The 16,062-nt window shown below is 37.1% G+C and overlaps 2 protein-coding genes across 2 annotated transcripts in view; one reads left to right on the top strand and one right to left on the bottom strand.

Moving 5' to 3' along the window:
• On the top strand, positions 283-7,684 carry LOC109233307 (probable plastid-lipid-associated protein 14, chloroplastic). The gene is made up of 14 exons (XM_019399140.1): positions 283-498; positions 711-1,041; positions 1,157-1,200; positions 1,552-1,630; positions 1,727-1,843; positions 2,137-2,319; positions 2,410-2,496; positions 3,231-3,337; positions 3,427-3,514; positions 3,589-3,669; positions 4,376-4,452; positions 5,260-5,395; positions 6,428-6,490; positions 6,869-7,684. Exons 2-14 carry the CDS (start codon positions 724-726, stop codon positions 7,508-7,510), a joined length of 2,022 nt encoding a protein of 673 aa, XP_019254685.1. The 5' UTR covers positions 283-498; positions 711-723; the 3' UTR covers positions 7,511-7,684.
• The window catches only part of LOC109233306, a 10,543-nt gene continuing 2,625 nt past the window's right edge, over positions 8,145-16,062 (bottom strand). Inside the window, exons 3-5 of the mRNA XM_019399139.1 lie at positions 11,059-11,124; positions 10,034-10,175; positions 8,145-8,634 (exon numbers count right to left, since the gene is read on the bottom strand). Of these exons, the coding sequence (XP_019254684.1) occupies positions 10,041-10,175; positions 11,059-11,124 (201 nt within the window). The 3' untranslated portion in view covers positions 8,145-8,634; positions 10,034-10,040. The remainder of the gene's footprint in view (positions 8,635-10,033; positions 10,176-11,058; positions 11,125-16,062) is intronic.

Raw genomic sequence — 16,062 nt, 5'->3', positions numbered from 1 at the left:
CAGAACTAAATGTCTTGAATTTTTGAACTACTAATTTAAAATTCAGGACATAAGATTCGAACTTCAGGACATAATTTTCGAACTTTAAAATACGATGTCTTGAAGTTTGAATTTTTAGGTTTGAGCTCTAGGATGAAGTGTCTTAAAGTTTGAGAGAAATTGACTAATCTTTAAATAAATTATAAACTGCAAATATATTTTAAACAACATACTTAAAAGTATCGAAACAAAAGATATCTCCTAGATAAAGGGATTGTTTTCATTTTCATCCTACGAGTTTATTAGTACTACTAGTCTAGTATAGTTAGTAGTGTAGTACTTGATATTTGGGGAGCCGGACGTAGACACACGGTAGACTCGCGTCGAAATGCCTCAAACTTAGTCTTACACGCCACTCTCACAAGCTTCCTTTTCTTCCCTGCAACTCTCTCCTACTATTTATACACACAATTTCTACTTCCCTCCTCCTCTACAGCTCTTCTCCTTCTCCTCTATCTGGTAAGTCAAAACTTTCTTTTTTTTCTTTTTCCTTTTTTGTTAAATTTTTTAGTTACTGTACGAATATGATCCAACACTGTTGTATCAGCTCAATCTAATTTAGTTCTGTTCTATTTTCTTCTGTTTTTGCCTAATTTTCTCTTCAAATTCTTTTGTTTATTTGTTATTTTGTACTTTGTGATATAATATTGGTGTATCTCTTTGATGTTTAGGATTCGACGTAAAATGGCGTGTACGGAAGTATATTCAATGTCAAGTCCAAAAATGGAATATGTTGAAGGACGGTGCTTCAGTTTTATTAATTCGTCGACTAGTCTAAAATTATGGCCTATGATTCGGAGAACGAACTCTCCAATTCGGAGAGGAAGAAAATTAGGTGTGAGTTGTTCATTGCCAAATATTTTGTCTCCATTAGGATCGGAAGAGGATGCAAGTGTTGTACCTAGCAGTCATTCCTTAGAAGATGAGTTTAGCCACGTCACGAAGTTCAAAATGTCCGATTTTAAGATACGGAATCGTGTCAGCATTGGCCTTGGTGGCAGGGTAATTAAATTTCCTCTGATTATTTTGTTGGAATAATAAGGGAGTCTTCGTCTTGAAATGAAGATGTAAAGCTATTTGATGTTTAATCTTCGCTTGCATTTTGCAATTGTGTCAGGGCGATGAGATAGTGTTTGAAGCTATGGTGAATGATCCTCATAGGTGAGTATTTCCGTGTACTCCCTCCGTTCCAATTTATGTCAGTCTATTTGACTGGACATTGATTTTAAGAAAGAAATGAAACTTTTGAAATTTGTGGTCTTAAACATGTTATAACATACTTTTGAAACTCGTGGTTTTTATCATGCTATAACATTTGTGTGGCTATACAAGTTTGTCATTAAGGGTAAAATGATAAGTTTAAGCTAAATTGTTTCTAAATTTAGGAATGTGTCCTTCTTGGAACAAATTAAAAAGGAAATAGGGTCGCATAACTGGTACATGGAGCATAATTTTCAGCAGAAGACCAAATTAACACAAACCTACTTTTCCTGATTTCAACAATACATGCAGTCCATTGTATAAGACCAGAGTTGTACTTAGGCAACTTATTAGTGCTCGGGCAAAGCGGAGAGGACGTCGTGCGATAGAGGTTTGTTGCACCTAGCCATCATATTTTAACTCATGCATCGGTTCTGGAAATGTCCGTGATTTGTCCAATATTAATGATTGCATTTCTGTGTGCTAGGTCTTGAAGAGACTGGCACGTCGTAAGCTCATGTATCATTCATACTCGATGCAAGTTCATGGGTATATCTGCTCATCCATGACAGATGAGAACAGTTCATTCACCCTAGTCCTTGGGGTATGCTGATTTTGATGTTAAGCTGATCCTTTATTTTCAAGGGACTATTATGACTTGATAACATTATTATGATAAGTATAACTAGCTTCGGCGCTTAAGTTTTATTTGAGTACTTTTTAGTTGCATGCTTGTTCTCTTAGGTGCTTGAGGAATAACTTAATGCAAGTACTATGGACCTGTTTCATTGAACATCAGAATCTTTTTTTCTTTGCATACAGTTAGCAGTATCTGTGTTCCTATGTTAGACCCTAAAATAGCTGACATCTTTGAGGACCTTGGTTTTGTTCTCTCAGCATCATGGAAGTTCTTCACTGAGACATTGGCTTCAACGATCTGATTGGCTTCCAACTCTAGAAGCTACTCTTTCTCTAGATCAGGAGTCTGTTAGAAGGGTGGGGGACGATACAATAGGAGGGCCAGCTATTTCTCGACAACTGCGACTAATCCGGATCTTAATGAGGGATCTCTTGATTGGAGTACGTGTTATGTGTCTTTCATTCTTATCTGATTAGGTATCAGATAACAAGTTCTCTGTTTGCTGATTGATCCTTGATTCTCTCTCTCAGGTGAACTATGTGCACAGTCATGGTCTTGCACATACAGAGTTGAGGCTTGAAAATTTGCACATCAGTCCAGTGGATAAACATATTAAAGTGAGTGCCCCTTCATCTTACCTGTTGTAGTAGGAATTGAACGATATCGGTACATTAGGGGACAAAGTACCTGCTGCTAATGTTACAATACTATTCAACATGCTTAACCTTGGTGATAGGCATATAACATAAGACCTTCACCTTCTATTGTAAAGGAAAATGTTCAATTACCATGAAAACAGATAGGCTTTACTCTCTGTAGGTTCTCAATATTGGGGTTTCAGGCTGTGTGAATCCAACTCTATCCAAACCCGATAGTGTGGGAGCTTCGTGAACTATCAGCAGTTCCACCTAAGAATCAATTAGATAAACCTGGCTAAACTTCCTCAGAAAAGCACGATGTCTTCGGTGAAACTAGAGCTATGAAACATGTCTTAATCATTAGATATAGATACATGCATAATGCATACATTTGACAATGCTTCATCCATATTGCTTAGTTATGCAAAATCCTTTTATGAGTCCATCAAGATGCTACTTTTTGTGGTATTACAAGAGTGCTTTTTTAGATCAGGCTAGTCGCTGGTTTTCCAAAAGGAAGAGCTCCCTACATTTTGTTTTTCTTCCAATAGGGGCGCTGATGGCTACGTTGGTAATTGTGATACTTTTTGCTAATATGGTCCAGTTTGGAATCACTGTGAACCTATCTATGTGTTTTCGGAGTTTAACAACTCAACTATACCTCTTTGGGAAGAAGAGTTTATTTTGATTTTCAATTGATCACTTCTTATCAGGTAGGTATATTGGGAAATGCTGCTGACTTTAATGAGGCTGATACTGTGGATGGCACATCATATGACAATATGGATAGGAGGAGAATGATGATTGCATTTGACATGAGGTATGACATGCATGCTTAAATATTTATGTTTTTTGTTAGCGTGAAGCAAGTTATTTATGATTTTCTATCTGCTTTTACCTGTTGCAAAGATGTGTTGGATTCATCATGGCAAAAATGGTTTTGAGGGAACTCATGGACCCAACGATCTTTGCCAAGTTCAAAGCATTCCTCACCAAGGTTGTACACTGTTTTTGGATGTTCTGCAAAATACATGCTTTCACATGCAATAACTTAATTCATGTCATCTTCAGGGAAATGATCCCTCCTGTTTGCGCGAGTTTCTTCTCCATGCTGTAAAAAGAAATTCTTCAGCTGGAAATTTTGGTATACAAGTTAGTACCTTATCCCTTGTTTATGTTTAACTGTTCCATTGTTGTTTGCTGAAAGTCAAGAGAATTAATATAGTGATAAATCAATTATGACTAATGAATTCTTTTGTAGACTATGTTTTTATTAACTTCATCTATTTCTTTCCATAACCATAACTATGAAGGTTCTTTTATGCTAGTCAACTACCAAGTAGTGTCACTTATCACATTTCTCAAAAGGGCGGCAAATGGGGTTCAGTTAATAAATGAGTCATGACTCGGCTCGTGCAAAACTTTCTTAAGTCAAGATGGATTAGTAAGGGGGTCGTAGCCCAATAAGATGGAATATGACGTTGTTGTTTGCTGTAAATCAAGAGAATTCATAGAGTTTGAAAATTGAGTTTTGATTGAGTGGATTCAAAGATATTAGAGATGAAGGTGGATATACATAATATTAATTTTTATCACATATTTCATCGTGCTACGACGAAGCATGAAGATTGTGACACATGGTAAAACATTTACAATGTGTAGCCTTATTTAGGTAATTTACTTGTTAAAGGTGGACGTAATTCAGTTATTTAGGTAATTTTCCTTATTTAAGAACTTTTCTTATTTCATGTAGTTTAATCTCCTCTAATTTCAATTCAAAACTTACTTCTCTCTCCTATTGCTCCACACTGTTTACTTTCCATTTTTGGTAATATAGTAATATTTGTTCTTCTTTCAGATACTTGATAGAAACTGGGGTGCAGGTTGGCATTTGCTCTCATTACTCCTTGCACCTAAACCTTTGGACAGGATAAGGTAAACTCAGTCATTATGGTTGTTGATGCCTTTTGGAAACTGCTTACATGCATCAGATATTAATTTTTCTTACAAGCTATGCAGGATTAATGAAAACCAGCTTATTAGATAGCTTATAGCCTAGAGGCTAGAGGAGCTTTTTCAGAAGATGAGTTAATTGGTTAACTGAATTTGGAACTCTTCTGATGGCTTTCTGTAGGAGCCCTAGCAACTTAAGTATTTCAAAGGCTTTTGGAGAAACATGTATCATTTTATCAGATCTTCCAAAAATTATTTTGGGAAGTGATCACGGGGAAGCAGATTTTAATGTTGATGAGCTTCTAGGTAAAGGAGCGAGCTTCTGATCTCTAATGCAGTTGTTAGTAAGAATCTTTAGATTAAGTTAAAAGCAAGACCCGCGTGCCTAGCATTCAATGAAATGGGTGAAAATCTTGGAGACCAGGGTTCAGTTCCCAGCAAAGACAAAAAAAATGCTAGGTGATTTCCTCCCATCCACCTAAGTTTGGGTGGTGGGCAGAGTTACCCGGTACATGTACTAGTGGAAGATAGCAAGTACCTAATGCAATAATCGAGGTGCGAAGCAAGATAGCACGTGCACCATCATTTAAAAGAAAAATTAAAAGCAAGACAGATAAATTACATGTACATTATTTTAGATACTTCACGGACTGAGCTTTCATATTGCTGATTGTTGTTACTCAAACAGCATGTGTAAATTAAATTGGTCTCATAGATATATAATCAAGTCAAAGATGACAATGTATCATTACATCATAATTAATGAAGATCTCTACTAATATTTCACAGTTGCTTAAATGCTCTGAGGCATCCCTTCTTGTGTGGACCAAAATGGCGTGTAAGCCCATCTATTGATGTAATCAGATGGAGTCTTGGCTCAACTACTGTTCGAATTGCGGAGGAGTACATTTATGGGCAGCAGCAGGTAATAACTGTTGGCTGATCATGAAAAGTATTTCTTCTTTTTCAGTAGTTATGGTTGGTTTGATACTACGAAGTGTTTGAGTATTTCATGTTTCCTATTTCCCCCTCCTAGTTTCCCAACAGTGCATTTGATAAACAAACCTCCTTATTTTAGCTGGAAGTTTGAATGTGCGTCACTGCTTTTGTCTGTTGTTAAGCTTGCTTGCTTCTTAAGTAGTAGTTCTTATTACTCCTCCAGAAATCTACGGTGGCACAAATAGCTTGCCTCCCCATTTATTTTCAATTTCGAACTTCTCCTTTTCAGAATGGTTGGTTCATCTGACTTTCTTTTCTTGTTTTCCTTCCTCTTTGGCAGAGTATATTTATATATGCTTCTTATGTTTTCACTCGGAGTTTATAATTATCTTTTTATCTCAATATATTGTCATTGTTTGTCTCTCTAGTCAAGTTGGCCCCTTTCTTTTGAATTCTTGTTTTACCTTATTTTCTAAAAACGCAGAAATAACACTAGCAGAGTACTTACGTACTAATCTAAGATTCGGTGTTTGTCATCGCGAAAACCACTAAATAAAGAAAAGCATCTTCCTAAAAAATATATTAAGAGAGCACCCAATTTGGATAGAGTAAGCAGATCTATAACTTGCTCGACTATCTGCACTTTAGTCCTTAATGAAAATATGGGTCATAATTCATAGACACCAATTACTTTTTAATCTGGATAAAGGGACACCCTTACGTGAGACTTTAAAGAGGGACGTATGGTGTTTATCCCAAAAGGGGTAAAATGGAAGCAACATATTCTTCTACAGAAAATAAAGACTGTCATGACTTGCTAGGATGTGTCCTCCCTCAAATTCTTTCAAGTATTATCAAATAATAATTCTACTCAGTTCTTTTTCCGATGAGTTTAATTCTATTTAGCTCATCGCTACTGTATTTTTTTCATTAATTGTCTGCACCTTGCTGAAATCTGTTAGCAGGATCAGAAACTAAAAGAGTTGCTAATATATTATTTCTCTTCTGTTTTTTCCAGCGGAGTAGGCTTGCTCATTTCATTGAATTAATGGAGATGCTAAATCCTTATCCAAAACCAAAGGTGAAGAATCTCTCTTCTTTTATTATGAGTTATTTTTTTAATTCTCTTTGGTTGGTGAAGAGCGTCTCTCATCATCTGCTTCTCATTTATAGCACTTTGACAATATTTATTTTACAGTTTCTCCCCTAAATATTCACACATTGTGCATTTCATGCTTGTCTACAATGTTTATTTTACAGTTTCAAGCTTTGTTGATTATATTAAATATGCAGTACTCTGTCTTTGTATATTTGTTGCACTGCGTTTGTTGTTATTTAGGATAAGTAGTGATGCATGCTTGCATTTTTTTCAATTGGGAGGAATAGCCTCAAATGATACATTATGCCTTGAGCAATGTGCTCACCATTTGCAACTGAACGAGTATCTACTGATCTGCAGCATTGGCTGGGATCGTTTCCTGGAAAGTGGCGTCTGTTATACTGTACTGGTAGACATATAGGATTGACCCTTAGACAGCCTTCTGTTAGAGTACTCATTGGGGAAGTGTACCTAACAATATCTAAAGCCTCAACACCTAAAACAACATTTTCAGCTGCCTCACATATAAGCTTCACCGTTATGCCTAGTGGGGACTGGCCTCATGACAAGTCTGGTGTAGGTGGAAAGTTGCAAGTGAATACCTATTTCAGATTGAGAGCTGGGAGACGGTTATATCTTCAGGAAGAAACTGACACCTCGAAGTTTCCCTCTGCTACACCAGATGCTCAAGCTTCTGCAGTGAAAAGGTTATCTGGTAAAACGTGGAGGAAAGCCATCCCCGTAAATGAATTTCCTTCAAGCCTTTCTGTAGCTAAACTTGTGTCCACTGAAACTGAGGTAACAATGAGTCTGGATAAACCACTGAGTGGTAACATTGAAGTCGCACAGAAAGCACTTCAAGAGGTACGCACTCAAATACCTCCAGAAATGTTTGATCTGTCAAAAATCGTCTGTGGAACATATTTAGATTCAAGATTGCTTGTCCTCCGAAGTGTAAATGGATCTGCACTCGTTTTAACAAGATGTACAAATAATAGTTGATTGTAGTAAAAAACTTTGTTGATTCACTTTTTGTAAATAAGATCATATTTTTATCTTTCCGTATTTGGTCAGAGGGAGCAAAAGATTGGTAGAGGTCACAGAGATTCTTAATTCGAATCTGTACAAACGAATAGAAGCTTAATTCGTGTATTTAAGGTCACAGAGATTCTTTTTTACCATGTTACCAATTTTCCAGCAAAAGATATATGTTCATCACAGTGCGGAAGGGAAATGCTTCGCCTCTGGGCACTCGGAGGAAAAATTTACACATCAACTAATCCCAAACTAGTTAAAACCAATAGAATTCATTAATTATAACTATTCCGCTGCATCTAAGTTCATTCCATTTTAACAGGATATAAGTTACCTTTTTAAAACACATTGAAGTTCTAGTATTCTTTAGAAATGTGATATTTATCTCTACAGTAGTCCTTAACCAGGCAACAAATACTCGTTACAAGCACTTGTAATCCCAAAAGTGTTGCAGGCAAGCTATGGAAATTTCAGTAAACATTCATGGTAGACTAAGTATAGAATTTGGCGAGAATTTGAAGGAACCCCAGAGACAAATATTGGACTGTCTTCGTTGGAACCCCACGCTAAAACATCACGACCAAACACCACGACTCTCTTCTGAAAATAAGTGTAATCTAGTAATAACAATAGCCTATCTAAAGACATCCTCGCTAATACAAATACATCTCATACATTTCAAATAGAGGCTTCTATCTCTTGTCCCTCTCCCGCTTAGTGAATTCTAACATTCAAATTGCACTTTTGAGGGGCAGGTGGATACACCAACAATCGCTTACTGAATAACAAGTGCTCGCTCAACCAAAATCAAGACATATGGTCTGATCAATATCTAGGATACAGAAAACGCATAAGCAAAAGGAACAGAAACATTTCCACCCAGGTGAACTAAAACCAATAAAACAACATGCCGCCAAAGAGATTGAAAAGCTCCACAGAAACAAATCTAGATCAATCCCTGGCGTTGTAGATCCGTATGTCTTTTTGTTGTAGATGTTGCCCTCTTGATCTTCATATTCTTCTTCAAGATCTGGGCGCCACTTATTCAGCCCTTGTTTTTCTTGGATTCTTTCCCAAAGTTGCTTGGCTTCCTGTGAGACAACAAAAAATCTGCATCAGAAGCTGCAGTAACAAAGGAAAAAGGAACAGCTAGCTGCATGCAACTTACCAGTTGCAACATCTATATTCGACATTGCTGTGTTTCAGGATTAAAATAATGCCAAAACAAAAGCTAGAAGCTGTCATACTAATTTGATTTGCATCCATGGATCTAAGTACTAATATAACCAAGACGGTAAAAAATAAGCTAAGACAGGATTTAAGAGGGAAAAGAGGAAAAGAGAGCAGGGCTCTTTGAAGCTTAGTTGGCAGAAGCAGAAAATTGCATCTCACTAAATAACCAAACTACAGCTGCACTTTGTATCCTAAATATTTATAGGAAGAACTGCAGCAAGAATGACGCCACGAAGAAACGCAACATCGTCTGTCCAGACGTGTAAAGAGGTTCATATGGTTATTAAGCTACTGAATCACAATTTTAATCATTAATTCATGACGAATCAACAGCCGTAAGTTGAAAAATACCAAAATTACTACTCAAGAGCTACATGTTAGGGGTCTGGCTCTTTGAAATCATGCGTGGCATGGTCATGGCAAGGATTTGGCATGATGGCCTTGTCATTTGCATATGTGCAGTTATTGCTTCCTAAGAAGCTCAGAACTGTGCGGAGAAATCAAAAACCATCTGGAAGATAGCAAACCTAAACGAAATGGCCAAACAAAAAAGACAACACGTGCCTAGTGATGAAAAGGGGGGGGGGGGGGTCAAGATGGGCCACAATGATGAAGTTGACCCTGCAAAATGACATACTGTTCGAGTAGAATGTTAATAATGGACTTCTATCCATATAGCTTAGAAATCAAATATCTAACAAACTCATTTATATATAGTGATCACCATTCATCATGTTGATGATGGCTCCTTCGCCATTCATTTTTCTTTCGTTTGTGTGGAGGGTGAGAGGCAAGGCTTGCTCTAATCTCACGTTGTCATGAACCCACCTAACTTCAACACCAAAAGCTAGCTCATGAGGTAAAGGATTGCGGACTGCTTATATGCTGTCGAAGCCTCCCTTTTGTCCAATGTGGGACAGGGTGTTATAATAAGCTGTGGTGACAAAGGTACTAAGCAAGTATAAAACTGTAAACAGAGACATGGAAAATGGCTTGTGTCATCTATGTTATCAAAAGGCATATTGCTTTCTATGGAGCTGAGAGATCTGTGAGAAGTAATCAAAAAGCCCCTGGAACAATGCGAGCCTAAAAAAAGGCCCAACAGAAAAGAAAACATATGCCGAGTAGCGAAGAGGTGAAAATCAAGATGGGCCAGAATGGTAGAGTTTACCACCCAAATGACATACTGTAAGTGTAGAATGCTAACAATGGATTTCTATACAGATAATTTAGGAACCGAATGTCTATCTAACTCACTTATACATTAGTGATCACCATTCGTCATATTGATGATAGCTCCTTCCAGGCCATTCTGCCTTCCATCAGCACCATTAATAGCGTCAGCTGCTGCTCCTTGCAGGCCATTCTGCCTTTCATCAGCATTATCATTGAAACCTTTCTGCAAAAGATGAGGGTTGGTTAGTGTATTAGAACCAAAGACTAAACAATCAGGGAAAAGAGCAGGAGGGATACTAAGGAAAAAGCTACTCTGTGAATCGCAAAAGTTCACCAGTTCCAAGGTTTCAATTGCACAATTATCTCTTTTAAGCTATTATGCTTTTATCAAGAATATCCGCATCTATAAACTTCTTAGCACAGACTGTCTTAACTAGAGGTTCTTTCATGTTCTGACATATGTGCTAGAGAGCTCTATACACATCGGTTGAGCATTCTTGCAAAGAGCTTTTGGGTTCCAATTTTCAGCATTGATTTGAAATTAAAACACTAACTGCATAAAGACCACAGATATCTTCAACTTATCTGGTCAAATTGACTGAACTCCGTTTCAACCATGCCTCTTCTGTTTGGGCTCTAAACTAAATGGTACCAAGTAGCCATTTTGACACACATTACATATTTAACACCTGCACCTAAAAACTTTTCAACAACTCGGGACCAGGAGTCAAGTAGATTGCTAAGTCAAAGTTGTACTTCCCAATAAGTACACAGTATCTCACGAAATAATCTTAGCAGTGGCATCAAATTTAGCAAGTTATCTATACCCATTGGAAGCAAACAGAAAGTTACGTGATTAAAAATGTCATGCTTAATGTGAATTCTCAGAACTCGGACAAGTTAAATCATTCCTTTGTGTGCCGTAAAGACGAAGGGGAGAGTCGGAAAGACAAGAAATAAGAGTATTCCCTTTACTAGAGATTCAAAGACTCCAATACTAGGGGTTGAAAAGGTCTTCACATTGAAACAACTATAAAGCAGATATAGGAACTAAGATAACAAAGAGACTTGACCACAAAGCTTTTCTACAAGTGTGACGAATATACCTTTTTATTTAGACCATGAGCAGTCATAAGTCCATAGAACTTGCGCATCAGCATTTCTTCTTCAACCTACAAGCAGTCAACATGCAAAATTGATACATCAAATTGAAATGCAAATGGTAAGAAAATGGAAAAATGGAACGGAAATGAAAAGAAACAGCTAATAAGAAGGGTTTTGCTCTCACAGAAGCCAGAATATCAATAGGACTTTCGAAATTATTGATGTGGCATATAAAACAACGAATGAGCCGAAAGCAGTGGTGCACGTAACTAGATTGAATGTGCCCCTAACTAAGGGCACTGCTATTAAGGGTTGAGTCTCTCCCTTCCCTTTCCTCCCCCAACCCAACTTCCACCACCTGAAAAAATATATCGTTTGAAATATGTTTACGTGACTGCAGAAGGCTCATAACACATAACATCTGCACTACTATTCAACTACAAGTGTACATTACATTTTTTTCTTTCTTTATGATTTTCATATATCCAATGCTAGTATTTTTATTGTGTTCTTTCATTTTATGGCCATCCCAAAATAATGTCCTTTAATACAAATTACTATATACACAAACTAATAACAGGTCAAGCAGATGTATCTGAAGATGCTTGGAGAGTACACAAAGGTTACTTAGAGAAGATTAATATGCAACGACCCAAGATCCCCTAAATTGCTGGGTGCGTGTCCGATCCTTCAAAAGTAGTGTAAAATAGTGTATTTTGGGAGAATCCGACACGGGTGCGGCAACATTTTGGAGAGTCCGCGCAACATAGATATATAGAACAACTTTGGCAGCAACTATGTATTTCATTCGGCAAGAAAGGAATATGGTGGTGTTCAGAGCAAGAGAAGACAACCTGCAGAAATTATCAAGATGATCATTCAAGAGGTCTTTGTGAGAGGCAGCATGTGCAGGAAGCTTAACAGTACATTAAATACTATGTACTTTTATCCTGCTTTGTAAGGATTGTAGGCTATTTGACATGATGAACTTAGTGTTGGAGTGCAAAACTGTGGTAGTCCAGTTTGCTATTTTCTTTTTCTTGAGCTGTAATTTTCTGAGTTGGTAGTAAAATTGCTTATGTACCCAAAAAAAAGGTCCAATTTTATTGTCAGCGCCACATGTTTTGTCAATATATATTAAGCTCTCAATACGTGTGCAAAACCAAACCAAGATATCAAAGTAGGATAAAAAAAATAATATTTTGTCCATCCATTTATACATTTCGAAGTAGTCTAGGATGTTTAGCTAGAGTCTCAATATCTTAGCAACTTTACTTGGAAATACTTAAGAGCTTCTCGCCTCAGGGCTTTAATCTAGTGGTAAGAGTGTGACCCGTGATGTTTGATGTTGTTGTTAGGCGCACGTCACGGGCTACAGAAAAAAATAGAGGCGAATTCAAGATTTAAGCTCTATGAGGTTCAACCTTTAAGTTTTTAGCCTTGAACCCATTATAATTTTAAAACTATGGGTCCATATCAGCCATTTATAGCACCTTTAGTGAATTTTTACACATAAATTTATGCTCCATGTTAATAATACTACATGAACTCGATACTTATAAGCTCCATCTGACCCTGGCAAAAACCTGATATATTTAAGTGGAGGAGGATAGATGGACGGACCCATTATCCATCGAGTTTCAAACCGTGCACCAATGGCCCCAGTGGCGAAGCCAGGAATTTTGCAAAGATGTTCAAAGTTTAATATATATATTTATAAAAAGTAATTTTTGACCTATATACATAGTATATATTTCTATATACTCAGTATAATTTTCGGATGACTCTATGTGGCTACGCCATTGATTGGCCCACGTGGATTTTTTGGTTATCAAAAAAAAAAAAAAAAAAGAGATTCTCTTATCTTGCAAGTTAATAGCTAGAGTTTGTACATCTTTTTTTCCTATCAATATATGATTACTGTTCAAGTAGAAAAGTTCCTGCTTTTTTTTTTTTTTTTTTGTAATTTGGTAAAAGAAGAGTGTAGGCATATAAATTTTATTGAAATTAAATTCATAAAATAATTTGGGTTATATTTTGAATTCAAGATATATTAGTCCAACTAAATACTATGGGCTAAATATAATTGAAATTTTATTATATAAGTCCAATTATATGGATTAAATAAATAAGTCTTAATCCATTGGGCCAGCCCATTTAATTGGGCTAAAGTGATGAGCCCACTTCATTAAGCCCAAGATGACATCTTCCTAGAGGCCCAGTTTGGTGCCACGTGTCAAATGACGTGGCGCACCAAGTCAAACAGAAGATCCAATGGGATCGTGCCGCATGTCAAAATGACAAGGCATGCCAAGTCAAATTAAAGAGCCAATGAAATCGCGCCACGTGTGCAAGTGACATGTTCTGGCCAATCAAATGCGGCCATGTCACACTTTAATTTGATTGGTCGGAAAGAGTTTGTTCTTATCATGACTCCTCCCTTCCACAACTATAAATAGGGGTCTTCATAACTCAGAAAAGACACCAGAAGTTATAACAAGAAGCAAGAGAGAGCTCGTGGATCAAAAGCCGCAAATTTCTCTACAAGTTTCAAGCTTCAAGCAATCAAGTTCAAGTTCAAGCTCAAGAACGAAGAACGAATCAAGATCAAGTTCAAGCAATCAAGCTCAAGCTCAAGCTCAAGAACAAGATCATCGTTCGTGGAAACAAATATAGGTTCAAGATCAAGCTCCAAGGCCCTTGAATTTATTTACCATTGGAAAGAAGAATCAGAGGATTCATAGAGATTGTAACACTCAAATATTCGAAATAAAATACTACGATTGTTGCAATATTTTCGGTCTTGATTTTATTTTCTCGACGCAATTTATTGTCTACAAATTCTGGCATGCCCAGTGGGACAATCTCTACCTCTCATCTCAACTTTTCAATCACCAAAGTTCAAGAACATCGAAATGGCTTCAAAGAAAATCAACTCCAGATCAACTTCCACTAAGTCTGTTTACTCCAGGTTCTATGCTTAGTCAAGTGGGGCTTACAAGATGGTTGATGCAGATGGCATGAGAATCGGCCCTATCAATGGCAAGTTTTTGAAGAAGTATTATCCTTGAAGTTGCAACGCTCCTTGACGCACGAGCCTAAACTGCATGTTACTACACTCCTGGCCCGCATGAGTCTAAACTGTGTACGACCCAAAAAAAAAAAAGAGTGAGTCCGCTAGGTTGAAAATCTCGAAAGAGGCGGCCTAGGCAAAAGTTAGGACGTAAAAAAAAAGAAGAAAAAAATCTACCCATTCTAAACTACGGTATGACTTGATCCTCTTCACCGAGGTACGTAGGCAGCTTAGAGTTTCATTCTAAGTTCAGTCGCATAAGTTCAAAAGATACATATTGCCCCAATTGTTGTCCGAGTGAAGTATGGAGGAATGTAAAATCAAGCTGAAACGCCATCATCCTGTTGAACTTTGATCTCATTTGATTTAAAGGGGGCAACACTCCACGGTAAATTGATATCTTCGATGGGCCGATTTTTGGAGGATGTCAAGTATTTGCAATTAAGTCCAGGGATTCTCTATGTTTTCAGGTTCGTCAAACCTTCAATTTTGGTGGTCTCCAAGTCCGCCCTCTGCCTTAAAAAAAAGGGAAGAGAAGAGAGGCGTCAAAAGGAAACACAAGTATAAGGAAAAGATTGCTTGGCACAACGTTTCAAATTCAGTGAGACTTGAACCCAAGATATTTGTGAGAATATAGCTCTTAAATTTCGATTGATGTCAAGTAAGACATCTTCCGATCTCGAGGCTTCCATACCAAGATGCAAATGTTTTGGTGAAGTCGCGCAAATCTGGAATTGATAGCGTGGTGCAATATAAAGTTGATTTCAAAATATTATCTGGGACGATTCTGAAGTTTTTTGATTGATAATTTTGGATATGTTTTAGATTTTGTAGTCTAGTTTTCTTGAAATCAAACGGTTTGCAATTTCGATATTTCTACACCAAGATATGAATTTTTTAGTGAGACTGCGAAATCTGGAATTGATAGCGTGGTGCAATATAAAGTTGATTTCAAAATATTATATGGGACGATTCTGAAGTTGTTTGGTTGAGAATTTTGGATATGTTCTAGATTTTGAAGTCTAGTTTTCAAGATATCAAGAGGTTTGCAATTTCGACATTTTTACACCAAGATATGATTTTTTTTGGTGAGACTGTGCAAATCTGAAATTTTCAACGTGGTGAAATCTAGAGTTGGTTTCAAAATATTATCCGGGGCGATTCTGAAGGTGTTTGATTCTATGTTTTGGATATATTTTAGATATTGAAGTCTAATTTTCGAGAAATCAAACGGTTCATTATTTGGACTCTCCCACGACAAGATATGAATCTTTTGTTACAAGCGTGTAAAGCTGATAATTATGCGACTGAAATAAAAGTCGGACAATGTGAAGTAAAAGAGAAGCTGAAATATTTAAGCCCTCGAAGTCTCCAAGTTGAAGTCTTCAAGTCCGTCGGTATTCAAGTTGAAATCTTCAACTCCGTCGGTCTTCAAGTTGAAGTCTTCAAATTCGCCGATCTTCAAGTTGAAATATTTAAGCCCTCCAAGTCTCAAAGTTGAAGTCTTCAAGCTCGTCGGTCTTCAAGTTGAAGTCTTCAAATTCGCCAATCTTCAAGTTGAAATATTTAAGCCCTCCAAGTCTCAAAGTTGAAGTCTTCAAGTTCGTTGGTCTTCAAGTTTTTGTCTTTAAATTCGCCGGTCTTAAAGTTGAAATATTTAAGCCCTCCAAGTTGAAGTCTTCAAGTCCTTCGGTCTTCAAGTTCGCCGATCTTAAAGTTGAATTGTTTAAGCCCTCCGAATCTTCGAGTTGAAGTCTGCAACGTCCGCCAAATCTTCAAAGTTTTGCAAGTGTTCAAGTCGATGTCGTCTTCGAGTTGAAGCTTTATAACTTTCCAATCTAAAGGTGGACATATAAGTCCCTTTGCACCTTAAGTTGGCCTCTTCGTGGGTTTGTCCTTAAAAGGAACTATAACTTTCCAATCTTAAGGTGGA

This window comes from Nicotiana attenuata, chromosome 10 (assembly GCF_001879085.1).
Source record: "Nicotiana attenuata strain UT chromosome 10, NIATTr2, whole genome shotgun sequence".
Lineage (NCBI taxonomy): Eukaryota > Viridiplantae > Streptophyta > Magnoliopsida > Solanales > Solanaceae > Nicotiana > Nicotiana attenuata.
This window is presented reverse-complemented; position numbering and strand designations above follow the sequence as displayed.